This window comes from Scyliorhinus canicula, chromosome 12 (genome assembly GCF_902713615.1).
Source record: "Scyliorhinus canicula chromosome 12, sScyCan1.1, whole genome shotgun sequence".
Taxonomy (NCBI): Eukaryota; Metazoa; Chordata; class Chondrichthyes; order Carcharhiniformes; family Scyliorhinidae; genus Scyliorhinus; species Scyliorhinus canicula.
In genome coordinates this window covers 111,419,474-111,441,551 of record NC_052157.1, presented here as the reverse complement: position 1 = coordinate 111,441,551, position 22,078 = coordinate 111,419,474, and the positions used below count along the sequence as shown (strand labels likewise).

Below are 22,078 nucleotides of genomic sequence, written 5' to 3'. Positions count from 1 at the left end.
ATAAGGAAGTATGGGATTGAAGGCGATTTAGCGGTTTGGATCAGTAATTGGCTAGCTGAAAGAAGACAGAGGGTGGTGGTTGATGGTAAATGTTCATCCTGGAGTTCAGTTACTAGTGGTGTACCGCAAGGATCTGTTTTGGGGCCACTGCTGTTTGTCATTTTTATAAATGGCCTGGAAGAGGCTGTAGAAGGATGGGTTAGTAAATTTGCAGATGACACAAAGGTCGGTGGAGTTGTGGATAGTGCTGAAGGATGTTATAGGATACAAAGGGACATAGATAAGCTGCAGAGCTGGGCTGAGAGGTGGCAGATGGAGTTTAATGCGGAAAAGTGTGAGGTGGTTCACTTTGGAAGGAGTAACAGGAATGCAGAGTACTGGGCTAATGGCAAGATTCTTGGTAGTGTAGATGAACAGAGAGATCTCGGCATCCAGGTACATAAATCCCTGAAAGTTGCCACCAGGTTAATAGGGCTGTTAAGAAGGCATATGGTGTGCTAGCCTTTATCAGTAGGGGCATTGAGTTTCGGAGCCACAAGGTCATGCTGCAGCTGTACATAACTCTGGTGCGGCCGCTCCTGGAGTACTGCATTCAGTTCTGGTCACCACATTATAGGAAGGATGTGGAAGCTTTGGAAAGGGTTCAGAGGAGATTTACTAGGATGTTGCCTGGTATGGAGGGAAGGTCTTACGAGGAAAGGCTCAGGGACTTGAGGTTGTTTTCGTTAGAGAGGAGAAGGCTGAGAGGTGACTTAATAGAGACATTTAAGATAGTCAGAGGGTTAGATAGGGTGGACAGTGAGAGTCTCTTTCCTCAGATGGTGATGACCAACACGAGGGGACATAGCTTTAAATTGAGGGGTGGTAGATATAGGACAGATGTCAGAGGCAGTTTCTTTACTCAGAGAGTAGTAGGGGTGTGGAACGCCCTGCCTGCAACAGTAGTAGACTTGCCAACTTTAAGGGCATTTAAGTGGTCACTGGATAGACATATGGATGAAAATGGAATAGTGTAGGTCAGATAGGCTTCAGATGGTTTCACAGGTCGGCGCAACATCGAGGGCCGAAGGGCCCGTACTGCGCTGTAATGTTCTATGTTCTATTTCCCCACCCGACCCAATCCTCACACACCTCAACCAACACCTATCCGCGCCCCCTCCACCCCCGGAATGCTGCTTCTGCTGACATTTTAATTTTCTCCGAGAAAGTCGACAAACGGCTGCCACCTCCGAGAGAACCCCAACATTAAGGCAAACTTTACTTTCTCAAGACTGAGAAACCCAGCCATGTCACTAACCCAGGTCTCTACACTCGGGGGCTTTGAGTCCCTCCACTTAAAAGGATCAGTCTCCGGGCTACCAGGGAGGCAAAGGACAGGACGTCAGCCTCTTTCACTCCCTGAACTCCCGGATCGTCTGACACACCAAGGACCGCTACCTCTGGACTCGGCACCACCCGAGTTCCTAGCAACGTGGACATTGCCTTCGCAAACCACTGCCAGAACCTTCTGAGCTTCGGGCACGCCCAGAACATGTGGACATGGTTTGCTGGGGTTCCCGCGCACCTCACACATCTATCTGCTACCCCGAAAAACTTGCTCATCCTCGCCGCCTTCATGTGAGCCCGGTGAACCATCTTAAATTGTATTCGGCTAAGCCTGGCACATGATGAGGAGGAATTGACCCTGCTTAGGGCATTCGCCCATAGCCCCGCCTCTAACTCTCCACCTAGCTCGCCGTCCCACTTGCCTTTAAGCTCTTCCACCGGGGTTTCCTCCGCCTCCAACAAGTCCTGGTAGATGTCCGACACCTTCCCCTCCCCCACCCAGGTACCAGAAACTACTCTATCCTGTATCCCCCGTGGCAGCAGTAGCGGAAAGGCCGGCACCTGCTTTCTCAGGAAGTCACGCACTTGGAAATATCTAAAACCATTCCCTGGCGACAGTTTAAATTTATCCTCGAGCGTTTTCAAGCTGGGAAAGCTCCCATCTACGAACAGATCCCCCATACTTCTAATGCCTGCCCTCTGCCAGCTCTGGAACCCGCCATCCTGCCTGCCTGGTACAAACCTATGGTTATTTGAAATTGGGGTCCAGACCGACGCACCTTCTTGACCTCCTCCATTGCCCCCAGATCCTCAGTGCCACCACTACCACTGGACTTGTGGAGAATCGAGCAGGCGAGAATGGCAGAGGTGCCGTTACCAATGCTCCCAGACTGGTGCCTTTACATGACGCCGCCTCCAACCGCTCCCATGCCGACCCCTTCCCAATTACCCACTTCCTAATCATGGCTATGTTAGCCACCCAGTAGTAGTTGCAGAAATTCGGCAGCGCCAGCACCCCCCCCCCCCCCCCCCCCCCCCGGGGACTATGCTCCAACCACATTTTCTTCACCCGCGGGGATTTATTCGTCCATACAAAGCCCAAGATGATCTTGTTCACCGGCTTGAAAAAGGCCTGAAGATGGGGAGGCAAAGAGAGACCCAGTGCTCTCTCCTCCCCCCCCCCACCCGAACCAGCCCCTGCCAGTTCCTCGAGGCTCTTAACGCCACGGCCAGTGGCTCTATAGCTAAAGCAAACAATAACAGGGAGAGGGGGCACCCTTGCCTCGTCCCTTGATGTAATTTAAAATACCTCAACCTCAGCCGGTTTGTACTCACGCTCGCTACAGGCACCTGGTAGAGCAACCGCACCCAGCCAATAAAGCCCTCGCCAAACCCAAATCTTCCCAGCACCTCCCACAGGAACTCCCCACTCCACCCGATCAAAAGCCTTCTTCACATCCATCGCTACCACCACCTCCGCCTCTCCTCTTTCTGAGGGCATCATAATAACATTTAAAAGCCTCCGAACATTGGTCTGGAGTTGCCTGCTCTTAACGAATCCCGTCTGGTCTTCCCCTATCACCCCCGGAACGCAGTCTTCTATCCTTGTGGCCAATATCTTAGCCAACAACTTGGCATCCACATTCAAAAGCGAGATTGGCCTAGATGACCCACACTGCTCAGGATCCTTCTCCCGTTTAAGAATAAGTGAAATGGAGGCCTGCGACATTGTCGTGGGGGGCAGGATTCCCTTCTCTCTTGCTTCATTAAATGTCCTCACCAGCAGTGGACTCAATATCTCCGAGAACTTCTAATAAAATTCCACTGGGTAGCCGTCCGTCCCCGGATGCCCTTATCCCCTTGATAACGTCCTCAAACTCAATTGGGGCTCCCAGCCTCTCCACCAGGTCCTCCTCCACGCTCGGAAACCTCAACTGGTGCGGAAATTGCCTCATCCCCGCCACACCAACCAGGGGTTCTGACTCATATAATTTACTGTAAAATCCTTTAAAGACTTTGTTCAACCCGCGTGGGTCTAAGACCATGTTCCCGTCCCTATTCTTCACTCTACCAATCTCCCTGGCCACCTCTCTCTTCCTGAGCTGTTGCGCCAACATCCTACTCGCCTTTTCCCCGTACTCATAAATCGCCCCCTTTACCTTCCTCAACTGTTCCACTGCTTTCCCTGTGGTCAGCAACTCAAACTCCGCTTGCAACTTCCGCCGCTCCCTCAGGAGCCCCATGTCCGGGGCCTCTGCGTATCCGAAGTATCTCCTCCACTAATCACTCCCTCTCGGCCCGTTCCCCCTTTTCCCTGTGGGACCGAATCAAAATTAGTTCCCCTCTAACAACTGCCTTCAGAGCTTCCCAAACTGTCGCTGCCGACACCTCTCCCATGTCATTTGTTTCCAGGTAGTTCTGGATGGACTTATTCACTCGCCCGCAGACCGCTTCATCCGCAAGCAACCCCACATCCAGTCTCCATAACGGACGTTGCCCTCTCGTCTCACTAAGCCGCAAATCCACCCAATGCGGGGCATGATCTGACACTGCAATTGCCGAGTATTCCATCCCCGCCACCTTTGGTATTAACGCCCTGCTCAGAACAAAAAAGTCAATAAGAGACGTGAGAAAAAATTTTCTTTTAAAAAACATAAACATTGAGGTATTTTTGGTTTTACAACAAAATAAACAATGTATATGAATTTATAAACATAGTGCAAAAGCCATCTCCCTGCCTGACATATCCCACCTTTATTAACCCCCCTACTCTAAACTAAGCTTCCCCCCCCCCCCCCCCGACGATTCATTTTCCGCAAAGAAGTCAACGAATGGTTACCACCTTCGGGCAAACCCTAACATTGACCCTCTCAGGGCAAACTTGATTTTCTCCAGACAGAGAAATCTAGCCATGTCAGGGAGCCAGGTATCTGACTTCGGGAGCTTCGAGTCCCTCCAAGTTAATAATATCCAACTCCGGGCTACCAGGGAAGCAAAGGCCTCTTTTTCCCTCTGGACTCCTGGATCTTCCGACACCCCGAAAATCACCACCTCTGGACTCAGTGCCACCCTTGTTTCCAACACCGTGGACATGACATCTGCAAACCCCTGCCAGAATCCCCTAAGCTTTGGACATGACCAGAACATAGAACATAGAACATAGAACAGTACAGCACAGAACAGGCCCTTCGGCCCTCAATGTTGTGCCGAGCCATGATCACCCTACTCAAACCCACGTATCCACCCTATACCCGTAACCCAACAACCCCCCCTTAACCTTACTTTTATTAGGACACTACGGGCAATTTATCATGGCCAATCCACCTAACCCGCACATCTTTGGACTGTGGGAGGAAACCGGAGCACCCGGTGGAAACCCACGCACACAGGGGGAGGACGTGCAGACTCCACACAGACAGTGACCCAGCCGGGAATCGAACCTGGGACCCTGGAGCTGTGAAGCATTTATGCTAACCACCATGCTACCCTGCTGCCCCTAACATGTGGACATGATTTGCTGGCCCACCCACACACCTATCTTCTACACCAAAGAACCTGCTCATCCAGGCCACTGTCATGAGAGCCCGGTGAACAACCTTAAACTGTATCAGGCTGAGCCTGGCACATGTTGTGGATGCGTTAACTTGACTCAACGCGTCCACCCAGAGACCATCCTCTATCTCTCCACCCAGCTCCTTTTCCCACTTGCGCTTCAGCTCCTCCGTCTGCATCCCCTCTGACCCCATGAGTTCCTGTTGGATGTCGGAGGCCTTCCCTTCTCCCACCCACACTTTGGAAACTACCCTATCCTGTAGCCCCAATGGTGGTAAGAGAGGGAAGGTTGAAACCTTCCTCCGTAGGAAGTCCCCCACCTGCAGGTACCTAAATTTGTTTCCCCTCACCAATCCAAATTTCTCCTCCAGCTCCCACAGGCTAGGAAAGCTCCCCTCTATAAATATATCCCCCATCCTCTCAATCCCTGCTCTCTGCCATCTCTGAAACCCCTCATCCGTTCTTCGCAGGGCAAACAGGTGATTATTACAGATTGGAGACCAGACCGATGCTCAATCCGCTCCCACGTCTCCTCCATTGCCCCCAGACTCTCAGGGCCACCACCACCACGGGGCTGGTGGATTACCGTGCCGGTGGGAATGGCAGAGGCACCATTATCAACGCCCCAAGCTCGTGCCTTTGCATGAAGCCACTTCCATACAATCAGATTCCATGCCGACTCTCCCCCTACCACCCACTTCCTGATCATGGCAATATTCGCCATCAATAGTAATTACTGAAGTTTGGCAGCGCCAGCCCGCCTTCTCCCTCGCTCCGCTCAAGCATCCCCTTTTTTACTCGCAGGGTCTTGCCCGCCCATACAAAGCCAGTGATCACCTTATTGACTCGTTTAAAAAAGGACCGCGGAATAAAGATGGGGCGACACTGAAACACAAACAGGAATCTCTGGAGCACCGTCATCTTCACCATCTGCACCCTCCCAGCTAGTGACAACGGGAGCGCTTCCCACCTCCGAAAATCGTCCTTCATTTGGTCCACTAGTTGGGCCAGATTTAGTTTGTGCAGCTGTTCCCATTCCCGCGCCACTTGTATGCCTAGGTATCGAAAGCTTCCCCCCACTACTCTAAACGGCAGTTCCCCCAGTCGCCTCTCCTATCCCCTTGCCTGGACTGCAAACGTCTCACTTTTCCCCATATTTAGTTTATACTCTGAAAACCGGCTAAATTCCCCCAGAATCCTCATGATTTCTTCCATCCCCTCTGCTGGGTCCGATACATACAGAAGCAGGTCGTTAGCGTAAAGCAAGACTCTGTTCCACTCCCACCCTGACAAGCCCCTTGAAGCTGTTAGTGAAATTGCCAGCGGCTCTATGGTTAACGCGAACAACAGTGGAAAGAGGGGGCATCCCTGTCTCGTCCTCCGATGCAGCCTAAAATAATCCGATGTTGTCCTATTCATCCGTACGCTTGCCACAGGAGACTGACACAGCAACCTGACCCAGTCAATAAAGCCCCGCCCAAATCGGAACCATTCCAGTACCTCCCACATATATTCCCATTCCACTCGATCAAAAGCCTTCTCTGCGTCCATTGCGACCACTACCTCCACCCTCCCTACCTTCCAGGGGCATCATGATCACGCTTAACAACCTTCTTACATTGGCTACTAACTGCCTTCCCTTAACAAACCCCGTCTGTTCCTTCCCAATAACGTCCGGCACACAGTCCTCAATCCTCGAGGACAAAATTTTGGCCAGCAGTTTGGAGTCCACATTCAATAGGGATATCGGCCTGTAGGACCCACACAGCTCCAGGTTTTTGTCCCGCTTCAAGGTCAGCAAAATCGTGGCCTGTGACATCGTCGGGGGAAGCACCCCATGCTCCCTTGCCTCATTGAATGTCCTCATCAACAGCAGCCCCAATATCCCAGAGAACGTTTTATAGAACTCCACTGGGTACCCGTCCGGCCCCGGGGCCTTGCCTGACTGCATGGCCTTCAGATCCTCCGCTATCTCTTCCATCCCAATCGGGGCCCCTGCCCTTCTACCAGCTCCCCGTCCACCTTCGCGAAATTCAGCCCCCCTAGGAAGTGCCTCATCTCCTCCGGCCCAGCTGGGGTTTCCAACCCATTGTTATAGAGTTCAACTTAATGGTTGGGTTGATTGGCGTTCTGTTGTGACGGTTATATCTTATTTTAGTGAATTGTATGGGTTGGATTGTTGTTTTTTTTTTCTTGCTCTGGGACGCATTTAAATGGTCATTGGATAAACATATGGATGATAATGGAAAAGTGTAGATGGGCTTTAGATTGGTTTCACAGGTCGGCGCAACATCGAGGGCTGAAGGGCCTGTACTGCGCTGTTATGTTCTAATGTCTAATACAGCCTACAATAAAACTCCTTAAACGCCTTATTCACCCCTGCTGAGTCTCCAAGCAGGCTTCCATCCCCATCCCTTATTTTCCCCATCTTCCTGGCTGCCTCCCTCTTTCTAAGCTGCTGTGCAAGCATTCTGCTTGCCTGGAGCACACCAGAATGACAGGGAGTGGGATAGCTTGATCTTGGTTTCGGACAAGGCTCGGCACAACATCGAGGGCCAAAGGGTCTGTTCTGTGCTGTACGGTTCTATGTTCTCTCCATGCTCATAAATCACCCCCCTCACGTTTCTCAGCTGCTCTATGCCCTCCCTGTGGGTAACAAGCCGAACTCGGCCTGTAGCCTCTGCCGTTCCCTTAAAAGCCCTGCCTCTGGGGTCTCCGCAAACCTCCTATCGACTTGTAATATCTCCTTTACCAGTCGGTCCGTCTCTGCCCTGTCTACCTTCTCCCTGTGGGCCCGTATCGAGACCAGCTCCCTGCTAACCACCGCCTTCAATGCCTCCCAGACCACAGCTGCGGAAACTTCCCCCGTGTCGTTGACTTCCAGGTAGTTCTGAATGCATTTCCTCAGCCGCCTGCACACCTCTTCGTCAGCTAAAGGTCCCATGTCTAACCTCCAGTGCGGGCGCTAGTTAGTGCCTTTACTAACCTGTAGGTCAACCCAGTGCGGGGCATGGTCTGAGCTTGTAATTGCTGAGTACCCCGTGTCCACCACCCCCCTTCAGTAGAGCCCTGCTCAGAATAAAGAAATCAATCCGGGGAGTACACTTTATGCACGTGTGAGTAGAAGGAGAACTCCTTCACTCTCGGCTGCCCAAATCTCCATCGGTCTACCCCCCCCACATCTGCTTTTAGTTCCTTTGCCATTGCTGGCACCCTGCCCGTTTTTGTGCTTGACCTGTCTAAACAAGGGTCAATAACTGTGTTGAAGTCCACTCCCATGACCAACTTATGAGAATCCAGGTCCGGTATCTTCCCCAGCATGCTTTTCATCTCCACATCGTCCCAATTTGGCATATACACATTTACTAATACCACCTACACCCCTTCCAGTTTCCCACTGACCATAATGTACCGATCTCAGACATCCGTAACTATTCTTCCCGCCTCAAACACCACTCACTTGTTGATCAGGATCTTGATGCCTCTAGTCATCGAGTCCAGTCCAGAGTGAAGAAGCTGTCCGACCCATCCCGTCCTTAATCTAATTTGGTCAGCTACTCTAAGGTGCGTATCCTGTAGCATTACCACGTCCGCCTTCAGTCCTCTCAGATGCACGAACACATGTGCCCTCTTGACCGGCCCATTTAGTCCCCGTACATTCCAGATGATCAGCCTAGTTGGGGGGCTCATTGCCCTGCACCCCCTCTTCCTACCCCCTCCCTTGCACCCCCCCCCCCCCTCCCCACTTCAGTCATCCTCTTTCTTGGGCCAGTCTCCAGCCCAAGCCTCACGCCTCCACCGGCCCACCCCCAGGCAGCCTTCGCCCCCGACCGCCACTCTGTCCCTCATCATCAGAACATTTCCCCCCCACCCCGTAACAGCACAATGTGAATCGACCCCTTCGATAAGCCTAAAATCTGCTCACCCCCCCACTGCGCTTCTGTGAGCTAGCCCACCCAGCTAGCTTTGTGGCCCCCGCCCCTGGCACCAGACAGACATTCACCCACCTATTGTTCCCTCCCCACGCTCCCCTGGCTCATACACACATATTCAAATGAAAAACAATCCCAACACAATTGCACAACTAAAAAAAAAAACCACTAAAGAAAGTAAAGATCAAGCAAAAGATCCAGCATCTAATAAACAGACGTCCATCCAGCATCTAACAAACAGATGTCCATCCCAAAACAGTGCAAATGTAAACTTTAACTTGCTCAGCTCTGCAGCTGGCCCAGAATCGATATAGAAGGCATTACAAATAACGTCCACAAAATTAAAAACGAGAAACATTTTTAAAACATGAACGTTGCAGCAAAGTTCAACGTTCTCACTCCACTATCAGTCCTTTCCTTTTCGTGAAGTCCAATGCTTCCTCAGGTGACTCAAAATAAAAATGTTGATCCTCATATGTGACCCAGAATCGAGCCCTGTCCATCTCCAAGGATCGGGGGAATGCAGACCTTCGGACCCCTCAGGGAGCCCAACGATTCTCAAGTTCTGCCAGCGGGACCTATTCTCGAGGTCCTCCACCTTCTCCAGGAGCCTTTTCTGCTGGTCTTTCAGCAGCCTCACTTCCATCTCCATCGCAGTTTGATATTCCTCCTGGTCAGCCAGCGCTTTCTCTACTTTCTGGATTGCCCAATCTTGGGCATTCAATCTAAGCTCCAGCCACGCAATTGAGTCTTTTATTGGGTCCAAGCAGTCCTGCTTCTGTTTGACTAAGCCCTCCTGGATAACTTGCATCAGCTGCTCCGTTGACCGCTGGGTCGACAAGCCAGAGCTCCGGTCATCCGGCATGCTATCTCCCGCTGCAGCTTCAGCCCAAGCCTTCTCTGTTTGTCTGTTTCTATCTTTGTGAGCACTTCTAGTCCACCTCTCCATGCACTGGTGTGGGAATCCAGTACACAATTGCCTTGATCATCGATTTTCAAGTTCAAGTACGGTACTAAATCGGGGGGGAAAAGGTCCAAAACAGATAAATCTTTAACTGAACTGTATTGAGAGCACAACTTCTGGCCTGTTCATACCCCAATCTAAAACTCCACCTCTCATTCTTCTGAACATCCACTGAGTATAGGCCCAGCCTTTCCTCATGAGACAACCCCTTTGTCCCAGGAATTATCCTAGTGAACCACCTCTGAACTGCCTCCAATGCAATAAAGTATATCCTTCCTTAAATAAGGATGCCAAACTGTACTGTACTGTTGGGTGTGGTCTCACCAATGCCCTGTATAGTTGTTGCAAGACTACCCTACTTTTACAATCCATCCCATTTGCAATAAAGCCCAATGTGTAATCTGCCTTCCTAATTACATGTTGTACCTGCATGCTAATTTGGCATTAGTGTACAAGGAAATGTCCTGCAGTTGCTCTCCATTTTAGAATCATATTCTGCTTTCCTATTCTTCCAGCCAAAGTGGACAAACTCCTATTTTCCCATATTATATTCTGCCAAATGTTTACTCATTCACAACATGTCTACATCCCTTTGTAGTAGTGCTATGGATCCATGCTTGCCGGTGGAAGTCGAGGTCCCTACTCGAGTACATTATGCACCGACGTTATACTCACTGCTTTATTCCATGTGGTGTTCAGCATGAGGAGTATGTATTTATCCGCTGAGGGAGGGTAGTAGATGGTTAATTAGCAGGACATCTCCCCGTCCATATTTGACTTAATGCCACATGACTCCATGAGATGCAAAGTCAATGTTGAGGAGTTATTCCCTCAAGGCTGTATATTAATGTTCCATTACCTCTGGTGGGCCTGTCTGGCAGTGGGTTGTCTGGGAGGTTGTCTGAAAGGTAGGATTCTGTATGACTATGTTGGGCTGTTTCTAGACTCGTTGCGGGTCTGCACATCCAATTTTAGCTTCTTGTGTTAGCGAGGAGGGGTTTTCAGGGTTGACTGGATTGGGTGTCTTTGTCATGTCTCGTACCGATGTTGATACCGGGTGGTTCATTCAGTTTTAATCTTGTAGCAGTTTGACTCAACTGAGTACCTTACCAGGCCAATTCAGAGGGCAGTTCAGGATCAACCATACTGTTGTAGGGCCACTACAAAGTGACATAATAGAGTTAGTCGTAGCCTGCTTCGCCTTTCCAAGTCTACTCCAAAGGCACTGTCAGATTTCTACCCTTCCTTTTAGTTTTACAAACCCTCATGCATCTCAAACTCTACTAACCAACTGCCGAGACATGTGTAATTCATTTTCTAATCGTCTAATGTACAGAACTATTAAATGTAGCTGGACCATTCTGTGGTTGCAACAATCACCTCAGCATAACAGGTTTCCTGTTATTCTTTCTGGCTTCCTTTGAAGGCCATGGTGTCAGTGTGCAGACAGCTGCAAAACCATTCTGTACAATACAACCCACGTGCCGGTCAAAGATTATTTTATCTATACTTCTGAGCAGCCCAATCTTGTTAATATCCCAACAGTTTCCCAACATGTTTCACCATTTCTCATAGCATTTGAAAAATAAATCAGGAATGGAGATTCACCAAGTAGTGGGTTTTATTTTAGGTGAGCATACTGTTGTTTCATCTCTAGGACTGAATCAAATACAACACAAGTCTCCTCTTGGGTAGCTGCATATCTGTGCTAAAATGAAGGCATCTCTCAAACCGGTCCCTTGTAGGGAGTCCAAAGGGCAAAATGATCCATAACTCAGTACAAGTTAGCTCTCACTCAGCAAAGGTTTAAGCTTGACTGACACCAAAGTTACACTTGGCCTTCCTGTTTAACATTCAGGTTGTCCTAAACCTAACAGGACATGCCTGATCTTGACACTGGATGCTAACGTGTGTTCCATTCTTTAGCAGTAGCATCCAATGACTCAATTCATCCAGATATGTCCTGATTTGTTTGAAATCTCTCCTATTTGTGTAGCACCATGGAATTTCTTTACTTTAAAAGGCAGTACATGTTATTCATTGCAGCTCCCACAGTAGAAGCTGACCGCCAGCTTCCTGAAATGGGACCGAGATCTCTGGTGCTTTCCCAGAAGGAAAGTTTGTGGAGAGTGGCAATGGTCTGGGAGCTGATCTTGACAAGACTGAAATTAGTGATGTCAGGACACGCTTCTTTACAAAAAAAATGGGGAAATCTGGAACCCTTCCTCCCTCCCCACCCCAAAAAAGCTGCTGAGGTTAGTCCAACTGAATATTGCAAAACCAACTGCTACATTTTTTGTTGAACAAAGGAATATGAAACAAGGTTTGTTGGTGGATTAGATATGATCTAATTAAATGTCAAAACTGGTTTTGAGACACTGAAGGGCCTACTCCTGTCCCTTTGCAAGTGGGACCATGCTTAAATATGCACGCAAAAGCAAAAATAAAAACTTCAGACTGCTCTTACAATTGGTGGACTTAGAGATCTTAACTTGACGTAACTCAAAAGAACAACAAAGAATCTTCAGATTCAACAGTAATGTTTGGAATATCCACCACTTTCATATTCATGGTTTTATTTGTCTGTTTTCTTTTACAGAAGTGGCTGTAGAACCAGGGGCTGTTTAGCACAGGGCTAAATCGCTGACTTTGAAAGCAGACCAAGCAGGCCAGTTCGATTCCCGTAACAGCCACCCCGAACAGGCGCCGGAATGTGGCAACTAGGGGCTTTTCACCGCAACTTCATTTGAAGCCGACTCGTGACAATAAGTGATTTTCATTTCATTTTCATTCATAACCCAGGTTTCAAAACTCATCTCACACCAGAGTGCAATAACGAAAGCAATGAGAGTCTCCTAATTAAACATGGTTCAAGAACCTGATATACCAAAAATCACTAGTTTGGAGATCACAGTAAATGTAGTTTAACCCAAAGTAGCCCAGGTGGGCCACTGGACCCATCTGAAACAGATCTTTCAAATGTGATACACTGGCATTTTAATTCAACTCTTGATTTGCTCACAACATTTCGATGCCTTATTCGAATGGCCTCTGCACAAATGATCAGTGTCCATGTAGCCATATCAACAACAAACCTGACCTCTGGTCACGATCATCGTTTCAAGCATCAAATTACCTTCCACTCCTTCAGGCAGGCCCACTATTCGCAGATTCTGCCTTCTCGAGACATTCTCCTGCTCCTCCACCTTTGCCCTCAGCATTTTACAAAGGTCTCCAAGGAGCCCCACCTCTGCCTCCAGAGCCACCACATGATCGCTGTGGTCAGAGATTACTCCTTCAATCTCCCGAATCTGTGACCCCATCACATCCAAACACCTCTCCATCAGCTCCAAAGTACTCTTCAGGGGTGCCACAGCTTCTGCAATGGCCTTTGCATGATCCTCATGCATATCTTTCCTCTGTTTATGGAATTCCTCCTTGATAAAAGTCATCAGTTCCTGTATCTGTGGCCTTACAGCTTGCCCCTTCCCCACCTGCATGCTGGAAGACACCGTCTGTGAAGCACAAGACTGTTTCAACTTTCCAGCCAAACCTCTCTGTTTTCTGCTAGGTCCGGGTGATCAGAAGACATATCATTCCAGGGGTAAACTACTCCTCTAACATTCACCTACGCCTTTTCATCAAAATTCCACCCGGATCTGGGTAAAAAGAGCCCTTTTCTGTGACTTTGAACAGGAACAGCCCTTTATGTGACCGATCACTCCATGGTCACAAGCGGAAGTCAATGTAAGCCTACTTGTGACAATAATAAAGATTATTATTAATGCCCTTCTTTCTTCCCATCCTATCTCACTGCTGCCTCCTTGTCCTTACCTCACACCTCCCTTTTCCTGAGCCTCTCTTCCACCCGCTACCACCTCCCCAATATGGTCACCCAGGTTACATTATTCCCCAATCTCTAAACTCAATCTCAAAAATTCAAATTTGTCTTGATTACTCGCAGGAGATTAATGAGATTCTTGGGATTTTCGAACACTCATATAGCATATGTCTCAGAAATGTTCAAAGTACTTTGCACGCATGTACACTTTGATTGCAGACTAATGTCAAGTGGGTGGATGCGTGGGTGCATGTGGTAACAATGACGCACAAAGAGCAATTAAATGATTGATATGTTATACTATGTTTGGTGATGTTTGAGCAGGGGATACAAGTCAGGATTATTTTAAGTTCATCCATGGGACGTGAGCATCGTAAGCCAGCATTTATTGCTCATCTTACTTGCCATTGAGGAGGCAATGGTGAGCACCTTCTTGAACAGTTGCAGTCCACGTGTTGTAGGAACGCCCACAGTGCAGTGCTGCAGGAAATATAGAAACTACAACTGCGTAGGGCAAGAGGGCTACAATACGAGTATGGGGAGAAGGCGAGCCACATGCTGGCGCGCCAGCTGCAGAGGCAGGCTGCATCCAGCGAAATATTGAAGATCCGGACTGGGGATATGGTGTCAGAGCCAGGGAAGATAAATGAGACATTTAGAGAGTATTACCAGGGACTTTATGAGGCAGACCCAGGAGGAGAGGAGGGGGACATGGGGTGGTTTCTGGACGAGCTGGAATTTCCACAGGTGGAGGAAGCAAAGGGGCAGGCATTGGAGGAACTTCTGGGGCTAAGGGAGGTGCTGTTTAGTATCAGGGGTATGAAGTCGGGGAAGGCCCCTGGGCCGGACGGGTACCCGGCAGAATTTTGTAAGGAATTTGTGGCAGACCTGGCACCACATCTGTTTGGGGCGTTTAATGAAGCACTGGAGAAGGGGGAGTTGCCGGAGACAATGAAGCAGGCAGTAATCACACTAATCCCAAAAAAAGAGAAGGATCTGGTGGAATGTGGGTCGTGTAGACCCATGTCACTATTGAACACAGATGTGAAAGTATTGGCTAAGTTGTTGGCGGGGAGGATGGAGGATTGTGTCCCGGGGGTGGTTGCAGAAGATCAAACAGGCTTTGTTAAGGGCAGGCAGTTCGCGAGTAATAAGATGGCTGTTGAATGTGGTGATGAATCCGTCGAGAGCTCTGGTACCGGAAGTGGTGGTGTCAATGGACACGGAGAAAGCATTTGATCGGGTGGAGTGGCGGTACTCGAAGTTTTGGGACGGTTTGGGTTTGGGCCGAGATTTGTGGCATGGGTGCGGTTGCTGTATGTGGCGCCAAGAGTGAGGGCGAGGACGAATGATATGAGCTCACAAAGCTTTGATTTACACAAGGGTAATTTGCTAGTGTAATCCTAGTGTAAGCCTCGAATCCATAACCTTCTGACTTCTACTCACTTATATAAGATTCTTAAATCCTTTCGCAAACAATGAATATGTTTTGCAGTGCAAACTGGGTCACAAGACTCATTCCAATCTGGCGTCCAAAGTGTACTTGTTTAGTGCCATGCGGTATTTAATTTATTTCAGCTGCAGAAAATCCGACAAGTCAACAGTATTAAATTATTAGTACATTCCTATGCTAATAGATTACATAATTGCATAGAAATAATTTTAGACTTTGGTAGTGGTAACCGTACCTTGCATTTATTATTTTGTCGATACAGTGTTTAATCATAAACATGAAGGCATGTAGCTACAGGCAATAATAGTGCCTTAGTTCACTTGAGCACCGCTGACACTAATGTCTTCCCTGGAAGGTAAAACATAACATCAAACCACAAGAGTCCTGAAGAAGGGTATTGCAGCAATTTCTTTTAGGTGTTGTTACACCAGTATTTTCCATTTTTATTTCAGATTTTCAGCATGTTAAGACAAAAATTTTATTTTGGGAAATGGGAGGCGATTCATTAAAAACATTTTTTTTCTCTTTTAAATTTAATGTACCCAATTATTTCTTTTTCCAATTAAGGGGCAATTTAGCATGGTCAATCCACCTAACATGCACATCTTTTGGATTGTGGGGGTAAATCCCATGCAGACACGGGGCGAATGTGCAAACTCCACACAGACGGTGACCCGGGGCTGGGATCAAACCTGGGACCTCAGCACCGTAGGCAGCAGTGCCAACCACTACGCCACCATGCCGTCCAGGAGGCGATTCTTTTTAGAGAAAAAAAAATCAAATGAAATACTTCCCTTTTAACATTAAAACTTAAAAAAAAAAGATATATAGGAGTTTGGATATGTAAAAGGAAACAGAATGCAACGTGAATTTGCACCACACCCTTATCATAGGGTAACATTCAAAGATACTTCATGGATGACAAGAAACTGAAATGGGTTCATCCAGGAAGAAACTAGAAAAGGAAACACTTATTTGGAGTGATGGGTTTTGAAAAGCGTTTATTTGGAGTGATGGGTTGTGAAAAGCGTTTATTTGGAGTAATGGGTTTTGAAAAGCGTTTAAAGGAGTCATCGCAAAAATGTCTAGGAAGGGAACTTCTGAGCGTCAAACCAAAATTGGTGAAGGTTCTTGCACCCATGAAAAATTAAGGGATGAGAGAGGGTATAAACAGAAGCTCAGAATCAGAAGAAAGGAATATTCAATAGGGATTTACAGGGCTGGAACAACCTGCAGAGGCAGGGATAGGAAAAGCCTATAGGAAGGGTTTATGGACAATAGCTGGGGATTTTAAACATAAATGAAAAGAATGAAAGCAAAGTGGTAATGTTCATCTCCACAAAATCATTAGTTGGACCACAGTTGGAACACTGCTTCCTAATTTGGGTTGCCCATTTTAGCAAGGGTACCAAGGCCACACAGAGAAATGCAGAAGAGAATTGCAGAGATAATAACAAGGATTAGAATCTTTTCAGAGACAAAAACCCATGGAACAAAAGTGACTGTAGCCGCATGGATTCAAAGTTGGTTGAGTGACAGGAAACAGCAGAGCGTGGTGAATGGTTGGTTGTTTTTGAGACTGAATGAATCAAGGCAAGGTAAAGTAACCATAGTCCCAGACGGTCATAGGCTGATTTCCCCTTTGAGGAGAGAGTTGACTGGTGGTGTCAAAGATTACCACACAACAGGCATGGGGCAAGGTTGGGAAGGCGGGGCCTTTATGAGTAACCTCGGCCAGTACGGGAATTGAACTCGCTCTGCATCACAAACCTGTTTAGCCCAACAAGCTAAACCATCCCCCACCCCAGGGATTGGTATAAAGACCACTGTTATTCTTGATTAATAATAATCTAGGTGTGGGGGGGGGGCATAATTTCAATCTGCAGATTACAAAATTTACAAGGATTGTGAACTGCAGAGAGGATTGTAGTAGATTCTAAGAGGATATAGACAAGTTGGTGGAATAGATTAACATGTGGCAGATTAACTTTAAGGCAGAAAAAGTGTGAAGTGATATATTTTGATAGGAGGAACAAGGAAAGGTTATAAAAGATACAATTTTAAATGGGATGCAGGAGCAGAAGGAGCTGGTGGTGAATGCACACAAATTATTGAAGGTGGCAGGGCAGGTTGAGAAAGCAGTGAAAGCATAAAGGATTCTGATATTTATAAATAGAGGCACAGAGTACAAAAGCAAGGAAGTTACGATGATCCTTTCTAAAGACTCTGGTTCTGCCTCAACTGAAGTATTGTGTTCAATTCTGGGTGGACGTGAAACCATTGCAGAAGGTACAGAAATATATTTTTTTAAATAGTTCCAAAATGCAAGGCTTCAGTTAAGTGGACAGATTGGTGAAACTGAGGCTATTTTCCTCAGAGAAGATTTGGGTTGAGGTTTAAAAATCACAACAGAGGGCAGCACGGTGGCACAGTGGTTAGCCCTGCTGCCTCACAGCGCCGAGGTCCCAAGTTCGATCCAGGCTCTGGGTCACTGGTCGTGTGGAGTTTGCACATTCTTACCGTGTTTGCATGGGTTTCACCCCCACAATCCAAAGCTGTGCAGAGAAGGTGGATTGGCCACGCTAAATTGCCCCTTAATTAGAAAAAATGAATTGGGCACTTCAAATTTAAAAAAAAAATCACAACAGCATGACAGGTCTGTACAGAGACGATAGTGAGCACATGGTCCATTTGGCAGAAGAGTTGAGGACAAGAGGACAACTAGTTAAGGTGAATAGCAAAAGAACGAAAAGTGACACGAGGAAAGACTTTATAACGCAGAGTGATTAGGATTTGAAATGCATTTCCCGAGAGTTTCATTGAGGCAGGTTCAATTATGGCTTTCTAAATGGAATTGAATATTTATCCAATGAAAATTTTTTGTTGGACTGTGGGAAAAAGGCAGGAGAGTGGGACGAGGCGTGTTCCTGTTAGAGAGCCAGCACAGACACGGTAGGCCGATTAGTCTCCCCCTCCCCAGGTTTGGCATGTTACCAACTATGTTAGAAACACAAATGCCACACTATTCCAAACATGACCAGGTGAGTTTAATCCCAGTGGTGAGACAAGAATGACTGCCCTCAAGATCAAGGCAACATTTGACCGGACGTGATATTAAGAGGCCCTAACAAAATTGTAAATGGGAATTGGGGAAAATTCTCCACAGGTTGAAGTAACATTTTGCACACTCAGATTTTGGAAGCCAATAATCTCAGCCCCAAGATGTTGCTGCAGGAGTTCCTCGGGGTAGTGTCCATGACCCAGCCATCATCAGCTGCTGTAATAATGGCCTTCCCAGAGGTCAGAATGTTCACGGATGATTGCACACTGCAACTCTTCAGATAATGAATTAGTCCACACCCATATGCAACAAAACCTGGAGAAATTCAGACTTGGGCAGATAAGTGCTAAGTAACATTCACACCACACTTGGTGCCGAGCAAAGACCACCTCCAAAAAGAGAGAATCTAATCACCTCCTCTGGATGGTCAATAGCATTATCATCACTGAATTCCCCCACCATCAACTTCCTGGGTATCACCGGTGACCAGAAACTTAATTTGCTCAGTCATATAAATACTGTGGCTACAAGAGTAGATCAAGAACTGGGTCTGCAGCAAATAGCTCATCCCCTAACTCCCCAAAACCTGTCCATTATCTTCAAGAGAAGCTTGGTGGAATACTCTCCTTGGCTGGATGAGCCAACATTTAACCATCCAGGACAAAGCTTGGCACTCCATCCACCACCTTAAACATCACACCCTCCAACACCGGTATAGTGGCATCTGTCTACAAGATGCTCTGCAGCAACTTGCAATGGCTCCTTTGACAGCACTTTCCAAAGCCATGGTCAAGGACAGCAGATGAATGGCAGCACGCTGGTGCAGTGGTTAGCACCGCTGTCTCACGGCGCCAAGGTCCCAGGTTCGATCCCGGCTCTGGGTCACTGTCCTTGCGGAGTTTGCACATTCTCCCCACGCTTGCATGGGTTTCACCCCCACAACCCAAAGATGTGTAGGGTAGCTGGATTGGCCACACTAAATTGCCTCTTAATTGGAAAAAATGGTACTCTAAATTTATTTTTAAAAAAGGCCAGCAGATGAAGGGGCCATCATCCTGACTTGCCATTCCTTCATTGGAACTCTCTTACTAACAGCACTGTGGGCGTACCTGCACTACACGGGCAGCAGCAATTCAAGAAGGCAGTTCACCGCTACCTTCACAAGGCCAATTGGGGATGGGCAATAAATGTTGGCCTCATGATATTCGTAGCCCTGAATGAATTTTAAAAATTTACCTCAGGAGTAATAAGTTACCAGAAACAGTGTTGGAACCAATCTTACCATTTTACTTGACAGATCAAAAGGAGTCTTTTTTTTTAAATGCAAATTTTTAATAAGACAATTTGTAAATTTATTTTGGAACCGACAGACAAACCAGTTCCCATAATTTACAAAATATACTTCAGCAATCTATGTTTAAAGTCACACTGAAGTCCTTCGTGATCCCCTGTGCAAATTGTCAACTGTGAGTTTGGAACTAATTAGTTCCAGTAATTCCATTATTTTTACAAAAAAATAGTTTCAGCAGCCCGCTCATCGTGTCAACTTGGTTTGATGGTAGCATCTTTGCTTTTAAGTTAGAAAGCTTTAGTTTCAAGTCAGACAACAGGATTTCAGCACATAATTTAGGTGGTACTGAAGGAGTATGGCATGGGGTGTTGTCTTTAGATTGAAAGGTTAAACCAAGGCCTTGACTTCCCTCTTAAAGCAAGGAAATTCAGCTGAAATCCTAGCCAATATTCATCCTTCATTTCCATTGGGCCAATCATCTCAAAATTGCTTTGCGGACTTTCCGGTGTGCAAGTTTGCAGCTGTGTTTGCCAACAAGAGCGTTTACATGCAAAAAGGTAATGCAAAGATGTCTATGACATGAAAGTTACTATAAAAAATTCAAGTTCTTTCTTGCAATCTGACACTTCATTAAAAAGGACCTAATTTAGAAAAGCAATCCATTAGTTATTTCACACAAATTAAATGTACTATTACTGTCCACAGGTTGATCTTGTTAATTAAACCTGTGGAAAGAAAACTCAAACAATACCAGAATTTAACAAAATATGTACTGCTCATGTTAAGAAAATGTTGAATAAAGCTGAAATTTTAAGCCGCAAATTTTTTTTGATACAAAATGCGAGAAAACTTCTTTAAGACAACTGTGTTTTCTTTCCTCATCCACTCAGTCAGTCTGCTTATTAAGTTTGAGGTTGCCTTTTTTTGCTTCTTGGTTCACTGGGTAAGCAAAATCATTCTGCCCCCACCCCCATACAATACAATTACTTTGCCTGTTTGGTGTGTTCCAGGGTCCACTCAGTTTCCTGGATAGCCAGCTTTGAAATAAAACACACCTTCAGTTGTATGATCATGCACAGAGTTCCACTGGGAAGGAGGTAACGACAGTACGTCTTAACTCCACTTAGCTTTATATTTTGTAAAGACAGCTTTGTTGAAAGCACATCTTTACTTCAAGCGTTTGAATCATTCCTTCACATCATCTTGCCGATTAAGATTTCAAGTTATCCAACTGCAAATATTAGATCTTATTCTTAACTTGAGAAAACATGCATTTCTCAGTTGATTTCACTTGCTTCTTTTCAGATTTCAAAAAAACCCTGAAAAATCAGAATCATGGTGTTGCTATTTCAGGTTAACACAACTCCACAATCTCAGAATATTAAAACCCAAACGCACTGAGCACCAAGGACCTAATTCCTCGACCCTAGTTGCACCAATAGGAAAATAGCGAATAGGAAGCGAGGGATCAAAGAGATCTGACAACCCCAGATTAAAATGGCAACCATCGCCAATGTAGCTACTAGACAAAATGATTAGTCTCCTAAACCTATTAAACATCTATTTGAGGATAAGATGCCCGAGTTTAGGTAGCCCAGATGAACTGTAGTGCGATGTAAAGATCGTTAACCTCCAAGTGTTTGGTTTCTATTTTTGATAGCGTCCAGAGAAACGAGCTACAAACGAATGCGTACCTTTGGGGTTGAAACAGAACACCTATTTAAATAAACAAAGTAACATGCTTGGAAGGAAGTTAGCTCTTGCTAGCAAATAGATTTTCAGCTGGAGTGAATATTTAGTTATAGATAATGATGCATTATTAGGTACCAATACCAAAAGTTACGTTAGACTTATAATTCAGAATGTTAATGATAAAGTTAATGGGCGTCTGTGTTGATCTGATCTCGGTGCTGATAGTTTGGGTTGACTGACTGGCCTTACCGGTGTCCTGGCGGAACTGGGTGAGTGTGGGGATGTCGATGATGTACGGTGCCAGCCTGGGGTCGGCCTGGCCCAGGGAGATGCTGCTGGCCCCTTTGGCCGCCGCTCCGTGCAGGTGCTGCAGGCTGCGCTCGATGTGCTCGCTCACCCGGCTGCTGTAGGGCCTCCAGCGGGCCGCCTCGTCTTCCCACTCCCACACTGCCACCGGCGGCCCCAGGGCCGGCCCGGGGACCGACGCCATGAAGGGGGCGACGGAGAAGCCCGAGCCGCTGGCGCCCAGGCCTCCGGCGGCAGCTGCCCCTCCTGCGTTCCCGTGAGCCGAGGCTGCCATTATCCTCCTCGTCGGCCCCGGGTTGATGGTGTGAGCAGAAAAACAAACGCCGATAACTTTCCGAGCCAGGCCCCTCCCTCCCACTGTTTTCCCCTCCCCCCCTCCCTCCCTAGCGGGGGGGTCAGCGCACCCGCGCTGCCTGCTGGGAATTGTAGTTCCTTCCGGCCAGCCTCATCTGGGTGCTTGATAGTCGGTTGGCCAGCTGGGAACTACAATACCCACGAGGCCCCGCTCCGGCCAGCTCCCTCTGTTGACGGCTGGTGTGAGGTGCGAGGCAAGAAACGAAACTTAAAAGTGATAAAACTTTTATTGCAAGACAATAGTGCAAACGGGGCGGAGGAGATTTAACTGCTCAGGAAAAATGTAAAATGAACGCTGCAATTATA

General features: G+C 47.2%; 1 protein-coding gene across 4 annotated transcripts in view; it reads right to left on the bottom strand.

Moving 5' to 3' along the window:
* Positions 1-21,751, bottom strand: part of dtx2 (deltex 2, E3 ubiquitin ligase) — a 75,636-nt gene extending 53,885 nt beyond the window's left edge. The window contains exon 1 of one of the 4 annotated variants that reach the window (XM_038813755.1): positions 21,362-21,751. In XM_038813755.1, the coding sequence (XP_038669683.1) occupies positions 21,362-21,692 (331 nt within the window). In that variant the 5' untranslated portion in view covers positions 21,693-21,751. Of the gene's footprint in view, positions 1-15,303; positions 15,326-21,361 lie in introns of those variants that run through there. The other 3 variants (XM_038813753.1, XM_038813754.1, XM_038813756.1) reach the window with 3 other exon arrangements.
* Between the last annotated feature and the right edge of the window lie 327 nt (positions 21,752-22,078).